Source organism: Stegodyphus dumicola, chromosome 3 (genome assembly GCF_044657685.1).
Source record: "Stegodyphus dumicola isolate Sdum_Otavi_A_Nest chromosome 3, ASM4465768v1".
Taxonomy (NCBI): domain Eukaryota; kingdom Metazoa; phylum Arthropoda; class Arachnida; order Araneae; family Eresidae; genus Stegodyphus; species Stegodyphus dumicola.
In genome coordinates, this window is record NC_140770.1 from 140141322 (window position 1) to 140167333 (window position 26012).

General features: G+C 34.2%; 1 protein-coding gene across 3 annotated transcripts in view; it reads right to left on the reverse strand.

Moving 5' to 3' along the window:
* Positions 1-12643, reverse strand: part of LOC118188188 (PX domain-containing protein kinase-like protein) — a 96232-nt gene extending 83589 nt beyond the window's left edge. For all 3 annotated transcript variants that reach the window (XR_004758069.2, XM_085813371.1, XM_085813370.1), the window contains exons 1-2: positions 12490-12643; positions 5757-5942 (exon numbers count right to left, since the gene is read on the reverse strand). Coding sequence is in view for 2 of the 3 variants with exons in the window: in XM_085813371.1 (XP_085669497.1) it covers positions 5757-5942; positions 12490-12591 (288 nt within the window). In the remaining variant the exon portion in view is untranslated. The remainder of the gene's footprint in view (positions 1-5756; positions 5943-12489) is intronic.
* Positions 12644-26012: the final 13369 nt, after the last annotated feature.

Here is a 26012-nt window from a genome sequence, read left to right on the forward strand (position 1 = left end):
TTGTGAGATAGCTTCTGTTAAATTATGAAAAAACTTTTCTGTGTTTGTTAAATACTGCTTCAAAATTTAAAGGGGAGGGTTTGAATTTCTTAGTATTATCGGCTATTTTCTTAGGACTTCCTGTGGTTTTCTTTTCTTTTCTCTGGAATTTACTTTTCTTAGTAGAAATTAGAACAGCAATTATACTTTGAAGTGCCAGGTCATCTGAAGCAATTACAGGCATCTCTTTGGATGTAGTCAATTTTCTTGATTGAAATTCAAATAAGTAGAATCATTATTGCTATCATAATTGCTGAAAGTAGCATGCCAAGGAATTTTCCCCCTATCAGGTGGTTCGCTATTACTAGCCATATCAAGAACAAGCAAAAATAATATTTACCAAAAATCAAGTAGAGCAGTCGTCATTGCAAGAGTCCTATTATTCACATTTTTACTCAGAATGCTTCATATTATAAATCAGAATGCATATGATAATTTTTTAACTCAGAATGCTTCATATTATAACTCAGAATGCACAAAATTTATGTTCATATTATAACTCAGAATGCACAAAATTTACATCATTTAAAGAATTATCTAATCATTGCCACATGTTCTATTCAAATACTATATACAAGCTACTATATACAAGCTAGAATGATGTATAAAAGAAATTAAGCAAACATAACAAAAAAGAAACAGTTTTTCACAGACGATTGAGTATTTCTCATTCAATTAATTCAGTTCTCACTTCGCGACAAGGCAAAAATACATAAAAACTCAAAATATCTGTATTGAAAATTACAAAGTAAAACTTAAACACTTATTTCCTCGAAAAAATTCCAGAAAGGATTAAGCATGATTTAATTCGCAATAATAAATGCAGGCATTATTTTTGTTGTTGCAAAGCTACGTTTCTCTAGATTGGCAACAAATCCACTACTCTGCTGTTTCAAATGTAAACAAGCAATGGCTGCCATCAAAATCATTATTAGGCTTAGCGGCTCTTAAACAACTTTAAAATTGTTACTAAAGGCATAAAAACCTTAATCAGAAGAAAAAACAACATAATTCAATCATTTTTAAAGCAAAAAATGTACAATTTACAAACATATAAGAGTAAAGAAACTGAGATCACTGAGCCGGGTAACAGAGTGGATATATATATACAGTGTCTCACAAAAGTGATGGGACACTTGTGCTTTACAAAAGGAAACTGTAGTAAAATAAATAAAAAAAAAGTGTAAAAATTTTTTGTGGGTGTGTTTCATACTTAAATTTAGTAACAATTATTACATAATATACATTTTCTCAAAATATTAAAATAATAATTTAATAAAAATACACTTGTTTAGAACAGAGCAAAAAATGGCTCACATAAGTGATGGGACACTTACTTTTCCATCAAATATTTATCCAAAACTTTTACTTTTTAAAAGGTTTTAATACTTTGTTGGATATCCTTTTACTTTTAAAACATGATTTAATCGTCTTGGGATGGTTTCGACTAATTTTTTTGTGATATCTGGAGTGATTTTACCCCATTCTTCTTGAAGCACCGATTTTAATTGTTGTTTTGAAGAAATGGTGTGTTTGCGAATTCTTGATTCCAATTCTTGCCAAATATTCTCTATGGGATTTAAGTCTGGAGATTGTGGTGGTGTTTTTATTATTTCAGGATAGTTATACAGCAGCCAGAGTGTAACATTCAGAGCAGTGTGCTTGGGGTCATTGTCCTGGTAGAATTTAAAATCGTTATGAAGGTTCAATTTTCGTGCTGAAGATTTCAAATTTTGATTTAAAATGTCAATATACTTGTACTGATCCATTATACTGTCAATAAAAACAAGATTACCAACTCTAGCGGACGACATATACCCCCATACCATAAATCCTCCTTCACCATGTTTTAATGTTGGCACCAAGTCCTGTTTGCGAAATTCTTCCCTGGGTTTTCTCCACACCAAGATTCTACCGTCAGAAGCAAATGTATTAAATTTACTCTCATCAGCAAATATAACTTCATTCCAGTAATCAGAATTCTTATTTATGATGGATTTTGCGAAAGCCAGTCTGAGGTTTCTATTCTTTTCACTTACGAAGAATTTTTTCCTGGCTGCTCTACCGTGATATCCAGCAAATCAAATTACTCTTCTAATAGTCTCAGGATTAAGAATTACTCCATATAATGCTTGTAAATCAGCAGCAACTTTAGGAGCACTCATTCTTGGATTTTTTTTTAATATTTCGAACGATAATTCGCTTTATTCCATTGAATAGCTTTGATGGTCGGCCAGATCTTCTTTTATCCTGAATCATATGATTCTTTTTATATCGTTTAATGATATTGAAAACTGTTGAATGACTCAAGTTAACTGTTTCAGCAGTTTCTCTAATAGATTTTCCTCGTTCAATATGCAAAGTAATAACTAATTTTCGAATTTCAGGCAAGGTTTCTTTTCGTTTAGCATTCATGGCTGCACAGAACTAAAAAACACAAAAATTCCAAAACAAACTGGAGCGAAATACTGCAGACGATTTTATAAATTATTGCTAATTGCTTTTGAGTAAAAATAAAAACCCCAAAGAATATTTTTATTGTAGTATGTAGTAGTATCTAATGGTGTCCCATCACTTATGTGAGCCATTTTTTGCTCCGTTCTAAACAATTGTATTTTTATTAAATTAATATTTTAATATTATGAGAAAATGTATTATGTAATAATCGTTACTAAATTTATGTATGAAACACACCCACAAAAAATGTTTACATGTTCTTTTAATTTATTTTATTACAGTTTCCTTTTGTAAAGCACAAGTGTCCCATCACTTTTGTGAGACACTGTATATATCAGGCTAATCTTTGGAATATGGTAACAGGTAGTTTGGCGACATTTTGGTAAGGCAATAAAGGTTACTAGCTAGGATTTTAGCAATAATCTGAGAAGTACACAGTTTGAATCACAGATTATTTTTCTTCAGTCTCAGAGAGATGAGAGATCATGAGACATGTAATGTGACATTTTCCAGAAAATTCCAATCGGGATTTTAGCTAATAAGCACTTAGAAACAATTTCGCTCCTAAAGTGCAGAATCGCCCACTTATTTGTTTGGCGCTTTTTACAAGAGTAAGAAGAATTGGGGGTGATCTTTAAATTATGGTAACTTGGCGATTTTTTGGCGAAAATTTGGCGACAAACTCTGCTACAGCAACCCTCTATTTTTTTTTCGCCGCCATTTTGTCTTCACAAAGTAAAGACACGTTTCTTTTCTTTTTATTTACTGAACACTTTTTCCAACAATCTACTAGCCGAATTACACTTATGCTAGAAATTTTATGTAATAAAACTCCTTAATCATGACAAATATTAACTGCAAAATTGAGAAAAAGTGCACAATCTCAAACTCCTTGCGCGTTTTTCAGAATAGCACATACACATAAACCATTTACACGTCAACTTATTTTTACTTAAAAAAAATCCCAGAATTGCACAAAAATGGCATTGCACACACTCTTAACTTTATCCATCTACACTGCTATTTGCTCATAAATTACAAAAATTTGCACGAAAATGCAAAAAAATTCTGTGAATCTTTAAACTTGGTAAAAAGCACATATATGAAATTACCTGATCGCAAAAAGTATATACCCTTTCCAAAGATGAACATTTCCACGTATAAAATAAATAAAATATCCAAAAACTTTTACCTCTAAATTATCCATTATATTATAAATGTCACCAACGAATTCATACCACAAACATTACGAATGGTTACAAATACTTACTGTCAAATATTTAAATTACTTCCATGCATGTTTACTTCAACTGAAACGTATACCAAATTCCTACAAACATAAAATTCACAAAATAACTATCACTTAATTAAAATATCACTAAACCATGTACACGTCGACTTATTTTTACTTAAAAATACATCCCAGAATTGCACAAAAATGGCATAGCGCACACTCTTCACTATATCCGTGTACACTGCTTTTTTCTCATAAATTAGAAAAATTTCACGAAAATGCATGAAAATACTCAAAATATTCTACAATTTCACGCTGCTCTGCACGGGAGGGGGGGGGGACGTCGCGGTGCACAATGAACTGGAAGTTGATTTGTCAACACTATCGTTATCTTCAGGGCAGATGTTTTTATTTTATTCGGCTTATAATTCCTTACTAAATGTAGTATTTAATTTCGATGTACTCCGTCTTTGATATGATTTAAATCAAATTCCTCGTCATTATAAATATCACGAATACAAATCAAATAGTTTTCTGGTTGCAATTTTCTAATTTCGGCTATGCGTAAGGTATGCTTTACGCATCCGCGCATTAAAAGAAATGTTTAATAAAGTAAACAAATAAATATTAGGCTTCTTTTTTGGTAAATTTTGATACCCTTTAGATCATAATTGCTCATTATTTTATAAATTACAGTTTCATATTTTTAATTTTATAATTTCTGCATGCCATCTTACGAGATTTAAACTGATGATCGCCGAAGTCCCGACGAGTCCGTATTAAAGACTTTTGACTGTAGTACTACAGTTTTCCAAATCCCCTCCCCTTTTCTGATTAAAGAACTGTAATTCGTCCATTAATGTCACGACATATCTCATGATCTCTCTTTTCCCTCACACAAAATAATGCGTAATCGGAACTCAGTACTTCTCACATTATTACCAAAGTCCTAGGTAGTAACCTTTATCACCTCCAAAATGTTGCCAAACTACCAGTTACCATATTCCAAAGATCAGCCAGAATTGGATTTTTGTCAATTTTCTTTGACTTTTTAAGTGAAAATAGGTCAATGTGTACATGGATAAAGTCAAGCGTGTGCGCAATGCCATTTTTGTGAAATTCTGGGATGTTTTTTTAAGTGAAAATAGGTCGATGTGCACATGGATACCGTGTATATGCAGTTCTTAAAAACGCAGCAAGCAGTGGGCGATTCTACACTTTCTCTCAATTTCGCACCTAATCTTTGTCATGATTAAGCACTTTTGTTCCATAAAAGTTCTAGCATAAGCGTGATTCGGCTAGCAGATTGTTGGGGAAAATGTTGAGTAAAAAAAAAAAAAAAAAAACTAGCAGGTTGCTGTAGCAGAGTTGGTTTCCAAAGTTTCGCAAAAAAATCACCAAGTTACCATAATCCAAAGATTCACCATATACAAATATATTTATATATGTTTGAATACATATATAAGTATATACAGTGGATATATATTATTTATATACGTTTGGTGCGGCCGATTGCAACCAAAATACGACGTGCACATCTACATGTTATAGCAGTCCTATATACAAAATTTCAACGTTCTAAGGCTACTCGTTTTTGAGTTATGCGAGATACGTATGTTCGTGGCGTCTGTAATGAACCTTTCCCTTCAGAATTCATTTTGAAGCAGTTTTATAATTTTTTTGGAGGAAAAGAGTCTTTTATTCTGTCCTTACGTACAGATATCATGCAAAAACATTGTTAAATTGCATTCAAAAGCGGTCAAAATGTATATTTTCATTGAAATATGCTGCCTGAAACTTTTCGCGATTACAATACTTCCTTTTTACTTCGTGCAAGGAAGTAAAAATTTAGCACCAACTTTGTTTAGTGCCAAATTACCCCACTTATGAAAGACTAGCCAGATTTTTCAATTTAGACTAAATTGACATTTTCATGATCAAAATGGAATTTACTACAAAAATGCATACTAAAGTTTAAAAAAAAATTAAACATAAATTAGTACCAGTTAAAAATAAAATTTTTTACCTGAAGGCCTTGTTGTCTTTCAGCAACAAATTCACGTTCTAGTTTGCCAAAAACCTTTTTTGGTGGCAGAGGTAAGTCTATGCCAGAATACAAAAGAGCATTGTTCAAAGCATCAAAATCACTGTACCGTCGTGTTACCTGCCAAGATACTTCAGAAGGTTCTCTATGAATCCTCATCACATATACCTAAAAACATATATAAAGTAATGAAAGGAAATTAATCATATTAAATTATAAAGATAATAAACTGCCAAAAAAAAGGCCATATTTTAAAGTTTTATTCAAAATACAAATAAAAGAGGATTTCATTTAAAAAGTGAAATGCTTTTTAATCCGTATTGCCATTTAAAGTACAGGAAAAATTAAATGATAATTCAGTCAAACTCATATGAATTTTACTTACATAAGTTCTACTACTACAATTTACTATAATAGTTTTGAACATGTATGTATATACTATTTAATAAAAATATATTACACTGTCATCAAACAAAATTTTAGATTTTAGAAAAGAATTTCTCCTGCAGAAGAAAAGAATAAGAGGGTAAACAAAGATTTAAACAACTGCCTTGCTGTACACATATCTGAAAGAAAAACAAAATTAGATCTCAAAACTTCTCCACAATAAGAATTCAGAAAAGACTGACGATTATAACTAGAGCTTGGTTAGTCTATATTTTAGGGTGCCCCTTGGATTATCACCAAGTTATTGTTTCATTTATGGTAACCTTAGTTGAATGTTATGGAACCCTATTATGACGTGATTGGTTCCATGATTGCAATGAAGTTGACTCATGGAAAAATATTTGTAAGGGCTTATTTCTGCATTAGATGTCAATTAGGAAGTATGTTGTTTATTTTGTGCATTACATTGTAAAATGGCTAAATGATTGGTGTGTACATGAAGGTTTACTTAGTAGTCACTATAAGTGTCTTGTCTGTATGAAGGAAATGCATATGGTCAAATATAAAGATTGTTCACATGGCTTTGAATGGGTTTATCACAAGAATGGTTCACGCAAGAAATGCAACCAACAGTCCGGCACTAGGGAGGATATTTTTTACTCTTATTTTTGTGAATTTATGTGGCAATGCCAGCATACAGATTCTAGTTCAGATAATTTTAGGAAAATTTTGGATGCTGTTAAGGAATTTCGTGTGCCACAGACTGAAGACACAAAAACTTCTAAATAGAGTAAGTGGATATTTCCTTTCTGTAGTGTATAGATACAATACTGTTACGAATTTGGTATTTAAAAAGCTAATGTTAGTTCAATTATAAATTAAATGGTTTTATTTCTCGCGCAGTGCAGCGCATGACGAATATTAAAAGAAAGCTAAGCCGGAAAAATTAAAAATACAAGAGCGCGTGCGTTAAATAAATAAATATCTCTTTTTGATTTCGAGAAAGTACTGGAAAATTCTAGCGCGTGATTTTAAAATCTTATAAAAGGAGGAAAACATCTCAGTTTGTAGTAGTTGCTTAGTTTGTTGTTGTTTAGAAAACTGCCGTTGTTGATTATAGCGAATTCGCGGATTAGCGTTCTTTAGCTGTTTTGAATTACGTTCTATTGTACATTTAAGTAGTTAAAAGATAACTACTGTGAGATATTGTGATACTGCATGATAATTTGAGAAAATTTAAGCATTTCTGTTGTGATAATAATAAATTTTTGTTCATTTTTCATCGGACTTGTGCATTCATTTCATAACGAACCCGTACGCACGCAACAATTTTTGGTGGCAGCGGTGGGATTTGAATGCCAATAACAAGAGGGATGGAAGAACAATTGAGACAGCTCATTACTGCTTTTGCTGCTTTCCAAGAAAAGATGGAAGCTGGCCAAACATCTAAACAAGAAGAAATTAAAGAGAAAATGGATGCTGGTCAAAGGTCCGTTAAAGAAGAAATGAAATTGGGCCAGGAATCCCTCAAGGAAGAAATGAAAACGGCACAGGAACAAATGAAGTTGGGCCAGGAATCCGTTAAAGGAGAAATGAAATTGGGCCAGGAATCCGTTAAGGAAGAGATGAAATCTCTTAAAAATGAGATGAAAGCAGGTCAGGACGAAATGAAAAGAGAAATTACCTGCGTAATAGAAAATAAATTTGAGGCTATGGAAGGCAGAATAGACGTGGTTGAAACTAAAGTTGGACAAATAGAAGAAAGAGTTTCTTCGGTAAAAGAACAAGTAGAAGAAAGAATTTCTTCTGTAAAAGAACATATAGAAGAGAGAGTTTCTGCCGTCGAACAACAAATTGATGATAGGGTTTCTGCTGCCGTCGCCAAAGAAGTTGACAGCCTAAAGAAGTGCATAGCGACGGTAGGAAACAATTCTGAAGGTTTCAAATTTTTATCGATGCCTGCTCGTTCCATTCTGAAACTATCTACATATGATGGGAAGACCTCCTGGCAGGTGTATAGGACACAATTTTTTATCGTTGCAGATGCGAATGGATGGGATTCCCAAGCTAAGGCCTGTCATCTCGCCGCTTCTCTGAGAGCAGACGCAGCGGATATCCTGCAGACGCTTCCCGAAAATCAAAGGCTAGATTTCGAAGCTCTATCCGGCGCTTTGGAGCTGCGCTTCGGCGAGAAATGTTTAAAAGACTACAGCAGGCTCCAATTAAAATCTCGTCAACAGAAGCTCACCGAAACGCTTCAGGAGCTCGCCACGGATGTTGAAAGGCTGTCACATCAAGCCTTTTCGGAGTGCCTGACGGAAACAAGGGAAATCCTGTCCCTGCAATATTTCATCGATGGCATCCGGGACCCTGAAATACAGAAAGCACTGCGAATGGCGGATGTTAAAGATCTGAAAAGCGCTTTAGTGTATGCCATGAAATTTGAGGCAGCCCAGCAAGCAACTCTTAGGGATAGCTACCCAGTCAGAGCTGTGCGAGTCCACAACCCAGGGGACCAATTGATGGCTCGCTTAGATGATTTATCCAGACAAGTCGATGCTTTGATACGGAGTAGCAGTGAGAACAAAGTGGCTGTAAGATGTTGGAGATGTGGTTCTGAAGGTCACCTACGACGGCATTGCAGAATACCCCAGGGCACGGATAATAAAACGGATGAGTTGACAAGACCAGTGAATGCTTTAAGACGGAATAGTGGTGAAACAAAACCGACCCTAAAGTGCTGGAATTGCGGTGTTGAAGGCCACCTACGAAGGAACTGCAGAACTCCCCAGAGCACGGAAAATAAGGCATACGATTTAAACAGACAATTAAATGCCATGGCAAGGAAAAGGACTGACAAGAAACCAAAGTGCTGGAACTGTGGAGCTGAAGGCCACGTACGAAAGAATTGCAGAACACCCCAGGGTACGAAAATTGAGACAATTTCTGAGCAACGACGCAGGAAACAAATTAATGACCATATCAAGGAACGGAGGTTGCCAGATAATGAAAAACCCTGTTTTAAAGCGCTTAAGATTTCTACAGTGAGTGGCAACAATAACGGACTGTCCATCAATGGGAATATCGATGGAGTTCCTTGCAATATGATCATTGACAAAGGAGCTAATGTTACCATCATAAGGAAAGATTTAGCTGAACAGTTTAAAGATAAACTTATTTGGACGCCATCCTGTGTTACCCTTCAGACTGCGTCTGGTGACAAGATCGACATAACTGGGAAGTTAAACGTAAACATCACGTTTGGAAGTGCCGCCTACCATCACACGGCATATGTGGCGGATATTACAGATCCATGCATACTCGGATTGGACTTTTTAAGGAAATACAATTTTTCCTTAGATTTCAAAAACAATAAGCTGCTTTCAGCATCTGATGGCATGACTATCCATCCTCAAAAGGGATCCTCGCCTGGAAATGTCGACGCCTTGTCCGAAAGATCGAGCTCGGGAAGCTGCCGAAATCATACCAGGGTCGAAAAGAAACTCAAGACTACCAGCTATTCTCCATCCCAGAAGCTCTTCGGTCGAGACCTTCGTCTGCCTTGTGACCGCCTGTTTAGTCGCCCTACAGATGCGCCTTCATCGCCTGAGGAACACATCCAAGATGCCCAGGCCCGGTTTGAGGGGATGCACCGTTCTGCATGAAAGCGAGTCAACTTGGCGACGGAGAAGATGAAGACCCGCTACGACACAAGAGCTACTGAACATCAGTTCCAGGAAGGAGACAAGGTGTAGTTGTGGAATCTGACTCGACGGAAAGGACTTTGTCCGAAATTACAGTCACCTTGGGATGGCCCGTATACAGTCCTAAAAAGGCTGAATGACGTCGTGGTTCGGATTCGTAAGTCTTCGAACTCTAAACCTAAAGTCGTTCATTACGACAGGTTAGCTCATTACTATGGCCATAGTACGTAATATAAATAATTGTAAATAGTGTAAGACCATGGTCCTTTTTTGTTTCTAAATGTGTATTTAGTATTTGATTTGTATTTGATAGCATTTGATTTGTTTTATTTATTGTTCATGTTGTTTATTATTCTAATGTAATGTTTATTATTGTATTCATGCCTTAGTTGTAAGTTTGGCTTCCTGTCCAGGGATTGTACTGCCCGGGACGTGCAGTCCTTGGGAAGGGGGCAGTGTTACGAATTTGGTATTTAAAAAGCTAATGTTAGTTCAATTATAAATTAAATGGTTTTATTTCTCGCGCAGTGCAGCGCGTGACGAATATTAAAAGAAAGCTAAGCCGGAAAAATTAAAAATACAAGAGCGCGTGCGTTAATTAAATAACTATCTCTTTTTGATTTCAATAAAGCACTGGAAAATTCTAGCGCGTGATTTTAAAATCTTATAAAAGGAGGAAAACATCTCAGTTTGTAGTAGTTGCTTAGTTTGTTGTTGTTTAGAAAACTGCCGTTGTTGATTATAGCGAATTCGCGGATTAGCGTTCTTTAGCTGTTTTGAATTACGTTCTATTGTACATTTAAGTAGTTAAAAGATAACTACTGTGAGATATTGTGATACTGCATGATAATTTGAGAAAATTTAAGCATTTCTGTTGTGATAATAATAAATTTTTGTTCATTTTTCATCGGACTTGTGCATTCATTTCATAACGAACCCATACGCACGCAACAATACGATGTATTTCTTTTATTATGTTATTTCATTGTTTGATTTAAAATGGAGTTTACCGAGATTATATATTTTTTGTTTGGCTCTAGTGTAGAATTGGGTGATCCTTCGATTTTTAAGTGAAAATAGATCGATATGTACATGGACAAATTCAAGGGAGTGTGCAATGCTGAATGTGTGCAATTCTCTGATTTTGTTTTAAGTGAAAATAGATCAATGTGTACATGGACACTGAGTTTGTGTAATTCTTTGACCTGTTATTTTGGTTTTGTGTAGCATCCATCTTGAAATTGTGCCTTTCTGGCCAATCAACAAAAATTGCCAATTTTCACCAAGAGGCTTCCTAAAATATAATTTTACTTAGAGCTTCAATCAATATCTCCCCAGCTGGACTGCAAAAACTGCAGACTCCATTAAGAAATATAGTAAACTGTCTTCTCTGCCACAAAATATTGATCAAGTGGGAGTATTTTGTACAGCCAACTGTGCATAGCTAACAGAGTTTTAAAAGCTTTGATTCTGTTTCTGCTTTTATTTATGTGAGACAGGGTTTCCAAAAGTAACTATCAAAATCACGTATCATTTAAAACAAGTCTCTCAAATGTTTGCCATTTTGGTTATCACTGTGTATGTATTTGTATATCTATAAGCTGTTCTTATAATTAGAGATTGTTTATAATTAAAAACGCACCAAAATGAATGGCAAGTGCATAATGGAAAAGTAGCAATAGCTTTATAACATTAAATGCAAGTTAAATTTTCAATGACAGACATATAATTTGCTGAATTTCTTATCAATTGATTATTATAGTTATAATAACAAAAATGTTATAAATTATTAAAGTATTTTTCATCATGATAGTTATACACTATTACTAACAAATATATTGAGTAGTTGTGTGGTGTTTTGATATTCTATACATTTAATACACAGATGAGGAACTTTCTTACATTAAATAAACCAGGCAAAATTAGTTTCGTCTTGACAGCAAAATAAGATGGTCTTATGTATTCTCACTCTGGTAAAAATAAATACTACTCAGTTTCCTTTTAGAAATTTCTGCATATAGACTGGCAGCCCTTATATTTTTAGCTTAATAAACAATCTAGTACCTACTGTCTGATGTCATTTATACTATCTTCTTAAGTAAACACGCACAAAAAAAATGTAACACATTATTTTAAATATCCAATAAAAAAACATATAATTGCGGAAATCCTGTTTGTATTCCTTTTTAAAATTATAAAACAACAAAAATTAATTATTATTTATCATTGAATTTTGAAGAAATTAGCTTTAGGTTTCCTCTCTAACATTAAAACGTCTATTCCCTCTCACATTAAACTTCAAAGACTATAGGCATGATCACATGGTCTGATGAAATGTTAAATCGTACCACCTACCTGTCTATAAAATATAATGAGAGTTACACAGGCGGAATTAGAGATTAAAAAATATATGTAATTTTTTTTTTCAGTAATCACTGAAGATAAGCATTTACATACATAATAAAAAGATTGGTATTCATGAAACTTTAATGTATATCATTAGAATTTAGTTACACTAGATCAAACTTAGTGGATTTTAACATCGATATGTAGAAGGAAATTTGACAGTTTACATTGATGACAACATTTCCACGTGAAAACTAAAGTATCAAATCTAATCTTACGGTATGCCCCTGTACATTTTCTGCAGCTTCTAACGTGCAACTTAGTGGTTGAGTATCATCTATCATCAGCTTGTTGCGTTCCAAAACATCAAACACAGCCATACCGTCTGCCAGTTTCAGTTTCTGTCACATGCTGTGGAAGCTGATGCCAACTTCAGCTAAAGTAGTTACATTGTTTATATGACATAATAAAAATTCTAAACTTTGTACTAAGTGATATTTATTTCTATTAATATTTATAATAATAAAAAAATTAATGCATTGTTTTATTGAAGAATTTTATTAACTACTTTCAATAGTGTACGTTAGATATCTGTATGTTGTCATTGTCTCTGGGAATATCCTTTACGTATTGAAGCCCGAACTCATTCTTCGGTTTATATTCAGTTTGCAGGACTAAAGAGAAGGGCTAGCTCATAGAGCGTTTCCCCCTGAAACAGGCAGTGAGGAGTGATGACGTAGCAATGATGGCACTGAGCGCGGAGATGCAATTGACAACATAGAAATTAGCGTTTTAAATTTGAAGAATCAGCGTTTAAAATGAGCTGTGGGTGAAAGATAGCTATAATTTGGAAGAGACAACGTTACTGCAGTATGCATTTTACACTGAACATTAAAAAATTTAATAGTACTTACTCAATTTTAAAATAATAGATAAAATGCGCTACTCTTAGCATAAAGTTCCTTTTTTTATTTGCAGGGATTTTTTTTTTCTTTAAATGCCTGTTTGTTTCTAATCATTTCTTTATCTGCATGTTAACTAAGAGAACTGTACTACTGCTAAGATAACTATAATAACAGCTATTTAAAATTAATCAAAAAAATAACCTTAAATTGGCATAGTTTTAAACGTGTATGGTTATATATGGCAAAATTTTTGCTAATCTAAGTTTGAGTTTCAGCCTAAATGTAAATTTTACATTAGCATATTTTTCTCCCGATTCATTATAATAACATTTTTTTTTTTTAAAATAATTTTGTAACTTAGGCTTACATCAATATTTCATTTAAATAAATACATAAAGGATACTTTAAATATAGAATTTAAAAGGAAAACTGACTAAAACTATATATAAACATATTATTTTGAATATTTGCATTATTAGAAAACAAATATGTATGATTAAAATTAATTTGGGATATGCGATCTCCAGAAAATCGTCTCGCAACTGAATGAAACTACAGTTTTAAAGGCGCGAAATCAGAGCAGGTGCAACAGAGATACGTCAGATTACTTCCGGTTCCCCCCCTCTATGAGACTCGCGTCGGCGAGGAGTCGAACAAAGGAATGACCTAGTCCTTCTATTTATCCCTGATTGTGTTGACCATATAAAGAGCTTTGCTAGGTAGCTTTATGGGTCACAGGAACTGCCGCGTCATACATACACAATAAACAACGACGACTGAGAATCACCAGGCTATGAGAAAAGTAGCACATCCGGATATCGCAAATTTGTATTTTATTTAATTTTAATTATTAACAGCTTATTATTTTACTTATTAGTTTCTCTTCACCTTTACTGACGACTTTCTTTAGGCATCTATCACTTTAAATTTTAGAAATTAAGCCTTCTGGGTTTGATTAAAAAACTGAAAAAGACTTGCATTTTTTTTTTTTTAAATATTACTCTACAGCTGAAAAATTCCAAAAGTACCGTTTCGTTTAAAACAACTTACTTCTTATAATTTTTGAAATACTGTAATTTATGTACTTGTGCTAAACTGGACTAATAAATCATTAAAAAAAAGAGAGAGAGAGAGAGCCAAAGCGTTGCCAAAGTAGTTCTTTTATCAGTTAGATTTTATACTGAGTCGTACTGTTGTCATTCTGTGCCAAATGGAAGACACATATGTCTGTGAGTTAAGAAATCTGGGAAAAGGTAATTCATTGTACCCTTTTGAAAGATATTGTTATTGTTTGAAATTATTTTTAACTTGTTATATACGTAGAATTTTTTTATCTGGCTAACTGTAGTAAAGATTAATAAAGCAGCTGATCTTACGCATCCAGTAGAAAAGTTAAAGAAGTTATCTGTAGGAAGATAAGATAAAATTGATTTTTAGAATCTTCAAGTACAAGATTTTAGATATAATTAATTTTTGGGGTTCCGTCTGGAGACGTGTTCCTCGAACGTTCAACCAATCAGACGAAAGTGTTACAAGCGTCTAGCCCCTCAGATGCTAGTTTCCTCCTGATTCCTCCCTGATCATTTGCGCAGATTCACGCGCAGCGTGTTTATGTCCGACAGCTCGGCATGCAGAAAGGAATCAGCTGGCACCGACGCTGTGCTGTCTAGTGCTGTAGAAGTAACGAGAAATTGTGTACCCGTATGTATTCGTTACTCGGTGAACCAGTACTCGTTACTATTGTATCGTTACTCGTTACTTTCGGTAAAATCGATCGGTATCCGTATACTGAGCCTATTTTATCGGTCTACGGCCCTAAAAAGGGCTTTGAAACGTCGCATTGTATTGAATCACGTGAGCTATTCTAGTTTTCCGTCGCCTTTTTTTGGGTAGAAATAATTCACTTTATTTTGGCTATTATTTTTTGGTGCACTGGATATGATTCATTATTAAATTTTCTATTGCTGTCAGGGCTTAGTTTCTAAAGTCAGAAGGGCCTACGAAAGGCCGTCAGGAAAAAATAAAATAAAAAATAAAGAAAGAAAGGAAATAAATATTACAATAATAACATTAATTAGTAATTAAAATAACAAAAAAATTACTTATTAAAAAACTTAATAATTAAAATAACAAAAAATAGTGATTAAAATAATGAATAATTAAAGTAACATAATAATTAGCAACTGAAATATAAAATACTTATAAGTACAATTTAATAAAAATGTAAAAACAAATAAAAATTAAAATAATTTTTAAATTTATGATGACTAATTAAATAATAAAGTAAAATACCAGATCTTGTCTTATTGGCTTAGTATCGTTTCGTCCTTTCTCATTTAATCCCCAGCTCGAAAAAGTGTTATTTCGTTCGCTGCCTTCCCCCACCAATTCCCTCTTTCCCGTTTCATCCGCTGTTTGAAAAATAGGTGTTTACTTTACGATAATGCGAACGTCTGTTTACTTCAATTAAAATGTTTTAGAAGAGATGACTGTTTCTACTTCGACTTAGCTTTTGATTTTTTAATATTATTTAATATTTTATCCAGAAAAATTATGTTGAGCAGAATAATGAATTTCAGACGTGTTCAAAAGGTGTGTATCTGAATATAATAACATTTCTGTTGTATAGTATCCATTTTTTTTAATTTCACACATTTCTAAAGCAACAGAAGTACGTTATCACTATTTTGGCACACACATCAAAAACATGTATAATTAAGATTAATGTTACAGTCGGTCACAAAAGTATTCGAACACCGGCACCCATTCAGAAAATTTACTTTTCCGTTGAGAAACAAAATTGTCTCCAGAGTCCATCTTGGTTCGACAGAAAAAAAACAAAAGGATGGCTCATGTCCAAAATTGGCTAGGTGTATGAAACAAAATACAACATGACCTATCTGGGTGAGATGGGAAACAAAATGGCTGCTCACGTGATCCATTATTGCGCTCATAGAAAACGCAAAGTGTCGCTGCGGCTCGTCTCGGTTCGCGAAGAGTGAAAACCCAAAACGGTCTGCAGTGTCTATCTTTGTTGGATGAGAAAACAAAAGGATGGCTCATGTCCAATTTATTTAGGTGTGGGAAAAAATATAACGTGACCTATCTGGATGAGATGTCTCCAGCGATCCAGTATAAACTTTTTCCCATCTGCAATAGGTGACATCTATAAACAATTTCATTGAAATCTCCTCGAAATATAAGAAACAGCTAGCTCGTGAAATTATAAGGTATTCCCAAAAAATTCCACTTCTTGAAGAAGGAAAAACATCCTAACTGCAGATGAGGTAGAGAGAGAAAAAGCATGTTGCACTATGGAGAGCCCGCACGCTTCTGAACAGAAAACGTGGAATGCTTTTATAGAAAAGAGTTGAAAGTGAAAGTAAAAGCCGATTGCAAATTTTTCACTTGGTTGCCGACTGGGAAAAAATTTTCAGAGCTCAGAAAAAAAATTCTGAGATGTAAAAAAAAAAAGAAACTTTTTGTTAATTTTTATCATGTCTTCTAGACATGACAAAAATTAACCCTACCCCCCTTTTGTGTGGGAATGTTGTCTCACTGTTTCTAAAAATAGACCATGACTCATTCTAGGAATTATATGTTTTAGAAAGGATGAGTCATGGTCTTTGTGTTTCTCTATTCCAAAGTAAACAAAGTGAAGACATCAAATTAATAGAAAAAAAGGAAGAGATTTTTTTTTTTTCAGCTTTGGAAATATTTTTCCCATTCAACAGCCAAGAAATATTTCCAGCCAATACAATTTCATTTTTACTTTCACTTTCAATTCATTTCTTATATCTATAAGAACATTTCATGTTTCTGTTCAGATCAGTGTGGGTTGTTCAAGACGCAGCAACTCTACTCCATCCCACAACCAGGAAAAAAACAGCCCACTCAATCGCTGAAATGGATTAAAAATAAATTCTTTCATACATTTTTAAACCTCAAGAGTGTTAGCTGTCATGGAAAGAGCCTTTTTTTTCCTGAGCTCTAACAAAATGTTTCCCAGCAGACTCAGTCGCTGAAATGGATTAAAAATAAATTCTTTCATACATTTTTAAACCTCAAGAGTGTTAGCTGTCATGGAAAGAGCCTTTTTTTTTCCTGAGCTCTAAGAAAATGTTTCCCAGCAGACTCAATCGCTGAAATGGATTAAAAACAAATTCTTTCATACATTTTTAAACCTCAAGAGCGTTAGCTGTCATGGAAAGAGCCTTTTTTCACCTGAGCTCTAAGAAAATGTTTCCCAGCAGACTCAATCGCTGAAATCGATTAAAAATAAATTCTTTCAAACATTTTTAAAGCTTAAGCGTGTTAGCTGTCATGGAAAGAGCCTTTTTTTCCCCTGAGCTCTAAGAAAATGTTTCCCAGCCCACTCAATCGCTGAAATGGATTAAAAATAAATTCTTTGATACATTTTTAAACCTCAAGAGTGTTAGCTGTCATGGAAAGAGCCTTTTTTTCCCCTGAGCTCTAAGAAAATGTTTCCCAGCAGACTCAATCGCTTAAATAGATTAAAAATAAATTCTTTCATACATTTTTAAAGCTTAAGCGTGTTAGCTGTCATGGAAAGCGCCTTTTATTACCTGAGCTCTGAGAAAATGTTTCCCAGCCCACTCAATCGCTGAAATGGATTAAAAATAAATTCTTTCATACATTTTTAACCTCCAGAGTGTTAGTTCTCATGGAAAGAGCCTTTTTTTCCCCTGAGCTCTAAGAAAATGTTTCCCAGTCCACTCAATCGCTGAAATGGATTAAAAACAAATTCTTTCATACATTTTTAAACCTCAAGAGTGTTAGCTGTCATGGAAAGAGCCTTTTTTCCCCTGAGCTCTAAGAAAATGTTTCCCAGCAGACTCAATCGCTGAAATGGATTAAAAATAAATTCTTTCATACATTTTTAAAGCTTAAGCGTGTTAGCTGTCATGGAAAGAGCCTTTTTTCCTCTGAGCTCTAAGAAAATATTTCCCAGCAGACTCAATCGCTGAAATGGATTAAAAATAAATTCTTTCATACATTTTTAAAGCTTAAGCGTGTTAGCTGTCATGGAAAGAGCCTTTTTTCCCCTGAGCTCTGAGAAAATGTTTCCCAGCAGACTCAATCGCTGAAATGGATTAAAAATGAATTCTTTCATACATTTTTAAAGCTTAAGCGTGTTAGCTGTCATGGAAAGAGCCTTTTTTCCCTGAGCTCTGAGAAAATGTTTCCCAGCAGACTCAATAGCTGAAATGAATTAAAAACAAATTCTTTCGTACATTTTTAAACCTCAAGAGTGTTAGTTCTCATGGAAAGAGCCTTTTTTTCCCCTGAGCTCTAAGAAAATGTTTCCCAATCCACTCAATCTCTGAAATGGATTAAAAACAAATTCTTTCATATATTTTTAAAGCACAAGCGTGTTAGCTGTCATGGAAAGGGCCTTTTTTTTCCCCAACCCACTCAATCGCTGAAATGGATTAAAAATAACTTCTTTCATACATTTTTAAAGCTCAAGCGTGTTAGCTGTCATAGAGCTGCAGATGAGGTAGAGAGAGAAAAAGCATGTTGCACCATGGAGAGCCCGCACGGTTCTGAACAGAAAAAGTGGAATGCTTTTATAGAAAAAAGTTGAAAGTGAAAGTAAAAGCCGATTGGAAGGTTTTCACTTGGTTGCCGACTGGGAAAAAATTTTCAGAGCTCAGAAAAAAATTATGAGATGTAAAAAAAAAAAAAAATTTGTTAATTTTTATCATGTGTTCTAGACATGATAAAAATTAACCCTACCCCCCTTTTGTGTGGGAATGTTGTCTCACTGTTTCTAAAAATAGACCATGACTCATTCTAGGAATTATATGTTTTAGAAAGGATGAGTCATGGTCTTTGGGTTTCTCTATTCCAAAGTAAACAAAGTGAAGACATCAAATTAATAGAAAAAAAGAAAGAGTTTTTTTTTTTTTTTCAGCTTTGGAAATATTTTTCCCATTCAACAGCCAAGAAATATTTCCAGCCAATACAATTTCATTTTTACTTTCACTTTCAATTCATTTCTTATATCTATAAGAACATTTCATGTTTCTGTTCAGATCAGTGTGGGTTGTTCAAGACGCAGCAACTCTACTCCATCCCACAACCAGGAAAAAAACAGCCCACTCAATCGCTGAAATGGATTAAAAATAAATTCTTTCATACATTTTTAAACCTCAAGAGTGTTAGCTGTCATGGAAAGAGCCTTTTTTTTCCTGAGCTCTAACAAAATGTTTCCCAGCAGACTCAGTCGCTGAAATGGATTAAAAATAAATTCTTTCATACATTTTTAAACCTCAAGAGTGTTAGCTGTCATGGAAAGAGCCTTTTTTTTTCCTGAGCTCTAAGAAAATGTTTCCCAGCAGACTCAATCGCTGAAATGGATTAAAAACAAATTCTTTCATACATTTTTAAACCTCAAGAGCGTTAGCTGTCATGGAAAGAGCCTTTTTTCACCTGAGCTCTAAGAAAATGTTTCCCAGCAGACTCAATCGCTGAAATCGATTAAAAATAAATTCTTTCAGACATTTTTAAAGCTTAAGCGTGTTAGCTGTCATGGAAAGAGCCTTTTTTTCCCCTGAGCTCTAAGAAAATGTTTCCCAGCCCACTCAATCGCTGAAATGGATTAAAAATAAATTCTTTGATACATTTTTAAACCTCAAGAGTGTTAGCTGTCATGGAAAGAGCCTTTTTTTCCCCTGAGCTCTAAGAAAATGTTTCCCAGCAGACTCAATCGCTTAAATAGATTAAAAATAAATTCTTTCATACATTTTTAAAGCTTAAGCGTGTTAGCTGTCATGGAAAGCGCCTTTTATTACCTGAGCTCTGAGAAAATGTTTCCCAGCCCACTCAATCGCTGAAATGGATTAAAAATAAATTCTTTCATACATTTTTAAACCTCCAGAGTGTTAGTTCTCATGGAAAGAGCCTTTTTTTCCCCTGAGCTCTAAGAAAATGTTTCCCAGTCCACTCAATCGCTGAAATGGATTAAAAACAAATTCTTTCATACATTTTTAAACCTCAAGAGTGTTAGCTGTCATGGAAAGAGCCTTTTTTCCCCTGAGCTCTAAGAAAATGTTTCCCAGCAGACTCAATCGCTGAAATGGATTAAAAATAAATTCTTTCATACATTTTTAAAGCTTAAGCGTGTTAGCTGTCATGGAAAGAGCCTTTTTTCCTCTGAGCTCTAAGAAAATATTTCCCAGCAGACTCAATCGCTGAAATGGATTAAAAATAAATTGTTTCATACATTTTTAAAGCTTAAGCGTGTTAGCTGTCATGGAAAGAGCCTTTTTTCCCCTGAGCTCTGAGAAAATGTTTCCCAGCAGACTCAATCGCTGAAATGGATTAAAAATGAATTCTTTCATACATTTTTAAAGCTTAAGCGTGTTAGCTGTCATGGAAAGAGCCTTTTTTCCCTGAGCTCTGAGAAAATGTTTCCCAGCAGACTCAATAGCTGAAATGAATTAAAAACAAATTCTTTCGTACATTTTTAAACCTCAAGAGTGTTAGTTCTCATGGAAAGAGCCTTTTTTTCCCCTGAGCTATAAGAAAATGTTTCCCAATCCACTCAATCTCTGAAATGGATTAAAAACAAATTCTTTCATATATTTTTAAAGCACAAGCGTGTTAGCTGTCATGGAAAGGGCCTTTTTTTTCCCCAACCCACTCAATCGCTGAAATGGATTAAAAATAACTTCTTTCATACATTTTTAAAGCTCAAGCGTGTTAGCTGTCATAGAGCTGCAGATGAGGTAGAGAGAGAAAAAGCATGTTGCACCATGGAGAGCCCGCACGGTTCTGAACAGAAAAAGTGGAATGCTTTTATAGAAAAAAGTTGAAAGTGAAAGTAAAAGCCGATTGGAAGGTTTTCACTTGGTTGCCGACTGGGAAAAAATTTTCAGAGCTCAGAAAAAAATTATGAGATGTAAAAAAAAAAAAAAAATTTGTTAATTTTTATCATGTGTTCTAGACATGATAAAAATTAACCCTACCCCCCTTTTGTGTGGGAATGTTGTCTCACTGTTTCTAAAAATAGACCATGACTCATTCTAGGAATTATATGTTTTAGAAAGGATGAGTCATGGTCTTTGGGTTTCTCTATTCCAAAGTAAACAAAGTGAAGACATCAAATTAATAGAAAAAAAGGAAGAGTTTTTTTTTTTTTTTCAGCTTTGGAAATATTTTTCCCATTCAACAGCCAAGAAATATTTCCAGCCAATACAATTTCATTTTTACTTTCACTTTCAATTCATTTCTTATATCTATAAGAACATTTCATGTTTCTGTTCAGATCAGTGTGGGTTGTTCAAGACGCAGCAACTCTACTCCATCCCACAACCAGGAAAAAAACAGCCCACTCAATCGCTGAAATGGATTAAAAATAAATTCTTTCATACATTTTTAAACCTCAAGAGTGTTAGCTGTCATGGAAAGAGCCTTTTTTTTCCTGAGCTCTAACAAAATGTTTCCCAGCAGACTCAGTCGCTGAAATGGATTAAAAATAAATTCTTTCATACATTTTTAAACCTCAAGAGTGTTAGCTGTCATGGAAAGAGCCTTTTTTTTCCTGAGCTCTAACAAAATGTTTCCCAGCAGACTCAGTCGCTGAAATGGATTAAAAATAAATTCTTTCATACATTTTTAAACCTCAAGAGTGTTAGCTGTCATGGAAAGAGCCTTTTTTTTTCCTGAGCTCTAAGAAAATGTTTCCCAGCAGACTCAATTGCTGAAATGGATTAAAAACAAATTCTTTCATACATTTTTAAACCTCAAGAGCGTTAGCTGTCATGGAAAGAGCCTTTTTTCACCTGAGCTCTAAGAAAATGTTTCCCAGCAGACTCAATCGCTGAAATCGATTAAAAATAAATTCTTTCAGACATTTTTAAAGCTTAAGCGTGTTAGCTGTCATGGAAAGAGCCTTTTTTTCCCCTGAGCTCTAAGAAAATGTTTCCCAGCCCACTCAATCGCTGAAATGGATTAAAAATAAATTCTTTGATACATTTTTAAACCTCAAGAGTGTTAGCTGTCATGCAAAGAGCCTTTTTTTCCCCTGAGCTCTAAGAAAATGTTTCCCAGCAGACTCAATCGCTTAAATAGATTAAAAATAAATTCTTTCATACATTTTTAAAGCTTAAGCGTGTTAGCTGTCATGGAAAGCGCCTTTTATTACCTGAGCTCTGAGAAAATGTTTCCCAGCCCACTCAATCGCTGAAATGGATTAAAAATAAATTCTTTCATACATTTTTAAACCTCCAGAGTGTTAGTTCTCATGGAAAGAGCCTTTTTTTCCCCTGAGCTCTAAGAAAATGTTTCCCAGTCCACTCAATCGCTGAAATGGATTAAAAACAAATTCTTTCATACATTTTTAAACCTCAAGAGTGTTAGCTGTCATGGAAAGAGCCTTTTTTCCCCTGAGCTCTAAGAAAATGTTTCCCAGCAGACTCAATCGCTGAAATGGATTAAAAATAAATTCTTTCATACATTTTTAAAGCTTAAGCGTGTTAGCTGTCATGGAAAGAGCCTTTTTTCCTCTGAGCTCTAAGAAAATATTTCCCAGCAGACTCAATCGCTGAAATGGATTAAAAATAAATTCTTTCATACATTTTTAAAGCTTAAGCGTGTTAGCTGTCATGGAAAGAGCCTTTTTTCCCCTGAGCTCTGAGAAAATGTTTCCCAGCAGACTCAATCGCTGAAATGGATTAAAAATGAATTCTTTCATACATTTTTAAAGCTTAAGCGTGTTAGCTGTCATGGAAAGAGCCTTTTTTCCCTGAGCTCTGAGAAAATGTTTCCCAGCAGACTCAATAGCTGAAATGAATTAAAAACAAATTCTTTCGTACATTTTTAAACCTCAAGAGTGTTAGTTCTCATGGAAAGAGCCTTTTTTTCCCCTGAGCTATAAGAAAATGTTTCCCAATCCACTCAATCTCTGAAATGGATTAAAAACAAATTCTTTCATATATTTTTAAAGCACAAGCGTGTTAGCTGTCATGGAAAGGGCCTTTTTTTTCCCCAACCCACTCAATCGCTGAAATGGATTAAAAATAACTTCTTTCATACATTTTTAAAGCTCAAGCGTGTTAGCTGTCATAGAGCTGCAGATGAGGTAGAGAGAGAAAAAGCATGTTGCACCATGGAGAGCCCGCACGGTTCTGAACAGAAAAAGTGGAATGCTTTTATAGAAAAAAGTTGAAAGTGAAAGTAAAAGCCGATTGGAAGGTTTTCACTTGGTTGCCGACTGGGAAAAAATTTTCAGAGCTCAGAAAAAAATTATGAGATGTAAAAAAAAAAAAAAAATTTGTTAATTTTTATCATGTGTTCTAGACATGATAAAAATTAACCCTACCCCCCTTTTGTGTGGGAATGTTGTCTCACTGTTTCTAAAAATAGACCATGACTCATTCTAGGAATTATATGTTTTAGAAAGGATGAGTCATGGTCTTTGGGTTTCTCTATTCCAAAGTAAACAAAGTGAAGACATCAAATTAATAGAAAAAAAGGAAGAGTTTTTTTTTTTTTTTCAGCTTTGGAAATATTTTTCCCATTCAACAGCCAAGAAATATTTCCAGCCAATACAATTTCATTTTTACTTTCACTTTCAATTCATTTCTTATATCTATAAGAACATTTCATGTTTCTGTTCAGATCAGTGTGGGTTGTTCAAGACGCAGCAACTCTACTCCATCCCACAACCAGGAAAAAAACAGCCCACTCAATCGCTGAAATGGATTAAAAATAAATTCTTTCATACATTTTTAAACCTCAAGAGTGTTAGCTGTCATGGAAAGAGCCTTTTTTTTCCTGAGCTCTAACAAAATGTTTCCCAGCAGACTCAGTCGCTGAAATGGATTAAAAATAAATTCTTTCATACATTTTTAAACCTCAAGAGTGTTAGCTGTCATGGAAAGAGCCTTTTTTTTCCTGAGCTCTAACAAAATGTTTCCCAGCAGACTCAGTCGCTGAAATGGATTAAAAATAAATTCTTTCATACATTTTTAAACCTCAAGAGCGTTAGCTGTCATGGAAAGAGCCTTTTTTTTTCCTGAGCTCTAAGAAAATGTTTCCCAGCAGACTCAATTGCTGAAATGGATTAAAAACAAATTCTTTCATACATTTTTAAACCTCAAGAGCGTTAGCTGTCATGGAAAGAGCCTTTTTTCACCTGAGCTCTAAGAAAATGTTTCCCAGCAGACTCAATCGCTGAAATCGATTAAAAATAAATTCTTTCAGACATTTTTAAAGCTTAAGCGTGTTAGCTGTCATGGAAAGAGCCTTTTTTTCCCCTGAGCTCTAAGAAAATGTTTCCCAGCCCACTCAATCGCTGAAATGGATTAAAAATAAATTCTTTGATACATTTTTAAACCTCAAGAGTGTTAGCTGTCATGCAAAGAGCCTTTTTTTCCCCTGAGCTCTAAGAAAATGTTTCCCAGCAGACTCAATCGCTTAAATAGATTAAAAATAAATTCTTTCATACATTTTTAAAGCTTAAGCGTGTTAGCTGTCATGGAAAGCGCCTTTTATTACCTGAGCTCTGAGAAAATGTTTCCCAGCCCACTCAATCGCTGAAATGGATTAAAAATAAATTCTTTCATACATTTTTAAACCTCCAGAGTGTTAGTTCTCATGGAAAGAGCCTTTTTTTCCCCTGAGCTCTAAGAAAATGTTTCCCAGTCCACTCAATCGCTGAAATGGATTAAAAACAAATTCTTTCATACATTTTTAAACCTCAAGTGTGTTAGCTGTCATGGAAAGAGCCTTTTTTCCCCTGAGCTCTAAGAAAATGTTTCCCAGCAGACTCAATCGCTGAAATGGGTTAAAAATAAATTCTTTCATACATTTTTAAAGCTTAAGCGTGTTAGCTGTCATGGAAAGAGCCTTTTTTCCTCTGAGCTCTAAGAAAATATTTCCCAGCAGACTCAATCGCTGAAATGGATTAAAAATAAATTCTTTCATACATTTTTAAAGCTTAAGCGTGTTAGCTGTCATGGAAAGAGCCTTTTTTCCCCTGAGCTCTGAGAAAATGTTTCCCAGCAGACTCAATCGCTGAAATGGATTAAAAATGAATTCTTTCATACATTTTTAAAGCTTAAGCGTGTTAGCTGTCATGGAAAGAGCCTTTTTTCCCTGAGCTCTGAGAAAATGTTTCCCAGCAGACTCAATAGCTGAAATGAATTAAAAACAAATTCTTTCGTACATTTTTAAACCTCAAGAGTGTTAGTACTCATGGAAAGAGCCTTTTTTTCCCCTGAGCTCTAAGAAAATGTTTCCCAATCCACTCAATCTCTGAAATGGATTAAAAACAAATTCTTTCATATATTTTTAAAGCACAAGCGTGTTAGCTGTCATGGAAAGGGCCTTTTTTTTCCCCAACCCACTCAATCGCTGAAATGGATTAAAAATAACTTCTTTCATACATTTTTAAAGCTCAAGCGTGTTAGCTGTCATAGAGCTGCAGATGAGGTAGAGAGAGAAAAAGCATGTTGCACCATGGAGAGCCCGCACGGTTCTGAACAGAAAAAGTGGAATGCTTTTATAGAAAAAAGTTGAAAGTGAAAGTAAAAGCCGATTGGAAGGTTTTCACTTGGTTGCCGACTGGGAAAAAATTTTCAGAGCTCAGAAAAAAATTATGAGATGTAAAAAAAAAAAAAAATTGTTAATTTTTATCATGTGTTCTAGACATGATAAAAATTAACCCTACCCCCCTTTTGTGTGGGAATGTTGTCTCACTGTTTCTAAAAATAGACCATGACTCATTCTAGGAATTATATGTTTTAGAAAGGATGAGTCATGGTCTTTGGGTTTCTCTATTCCAAAGTAAACAAAGTGAAGACATCAAATTAATAGAAAAAAAGGAAGAGTTTTTTTTTTTTTTTTTTCAGCTTTGGAAATATTTT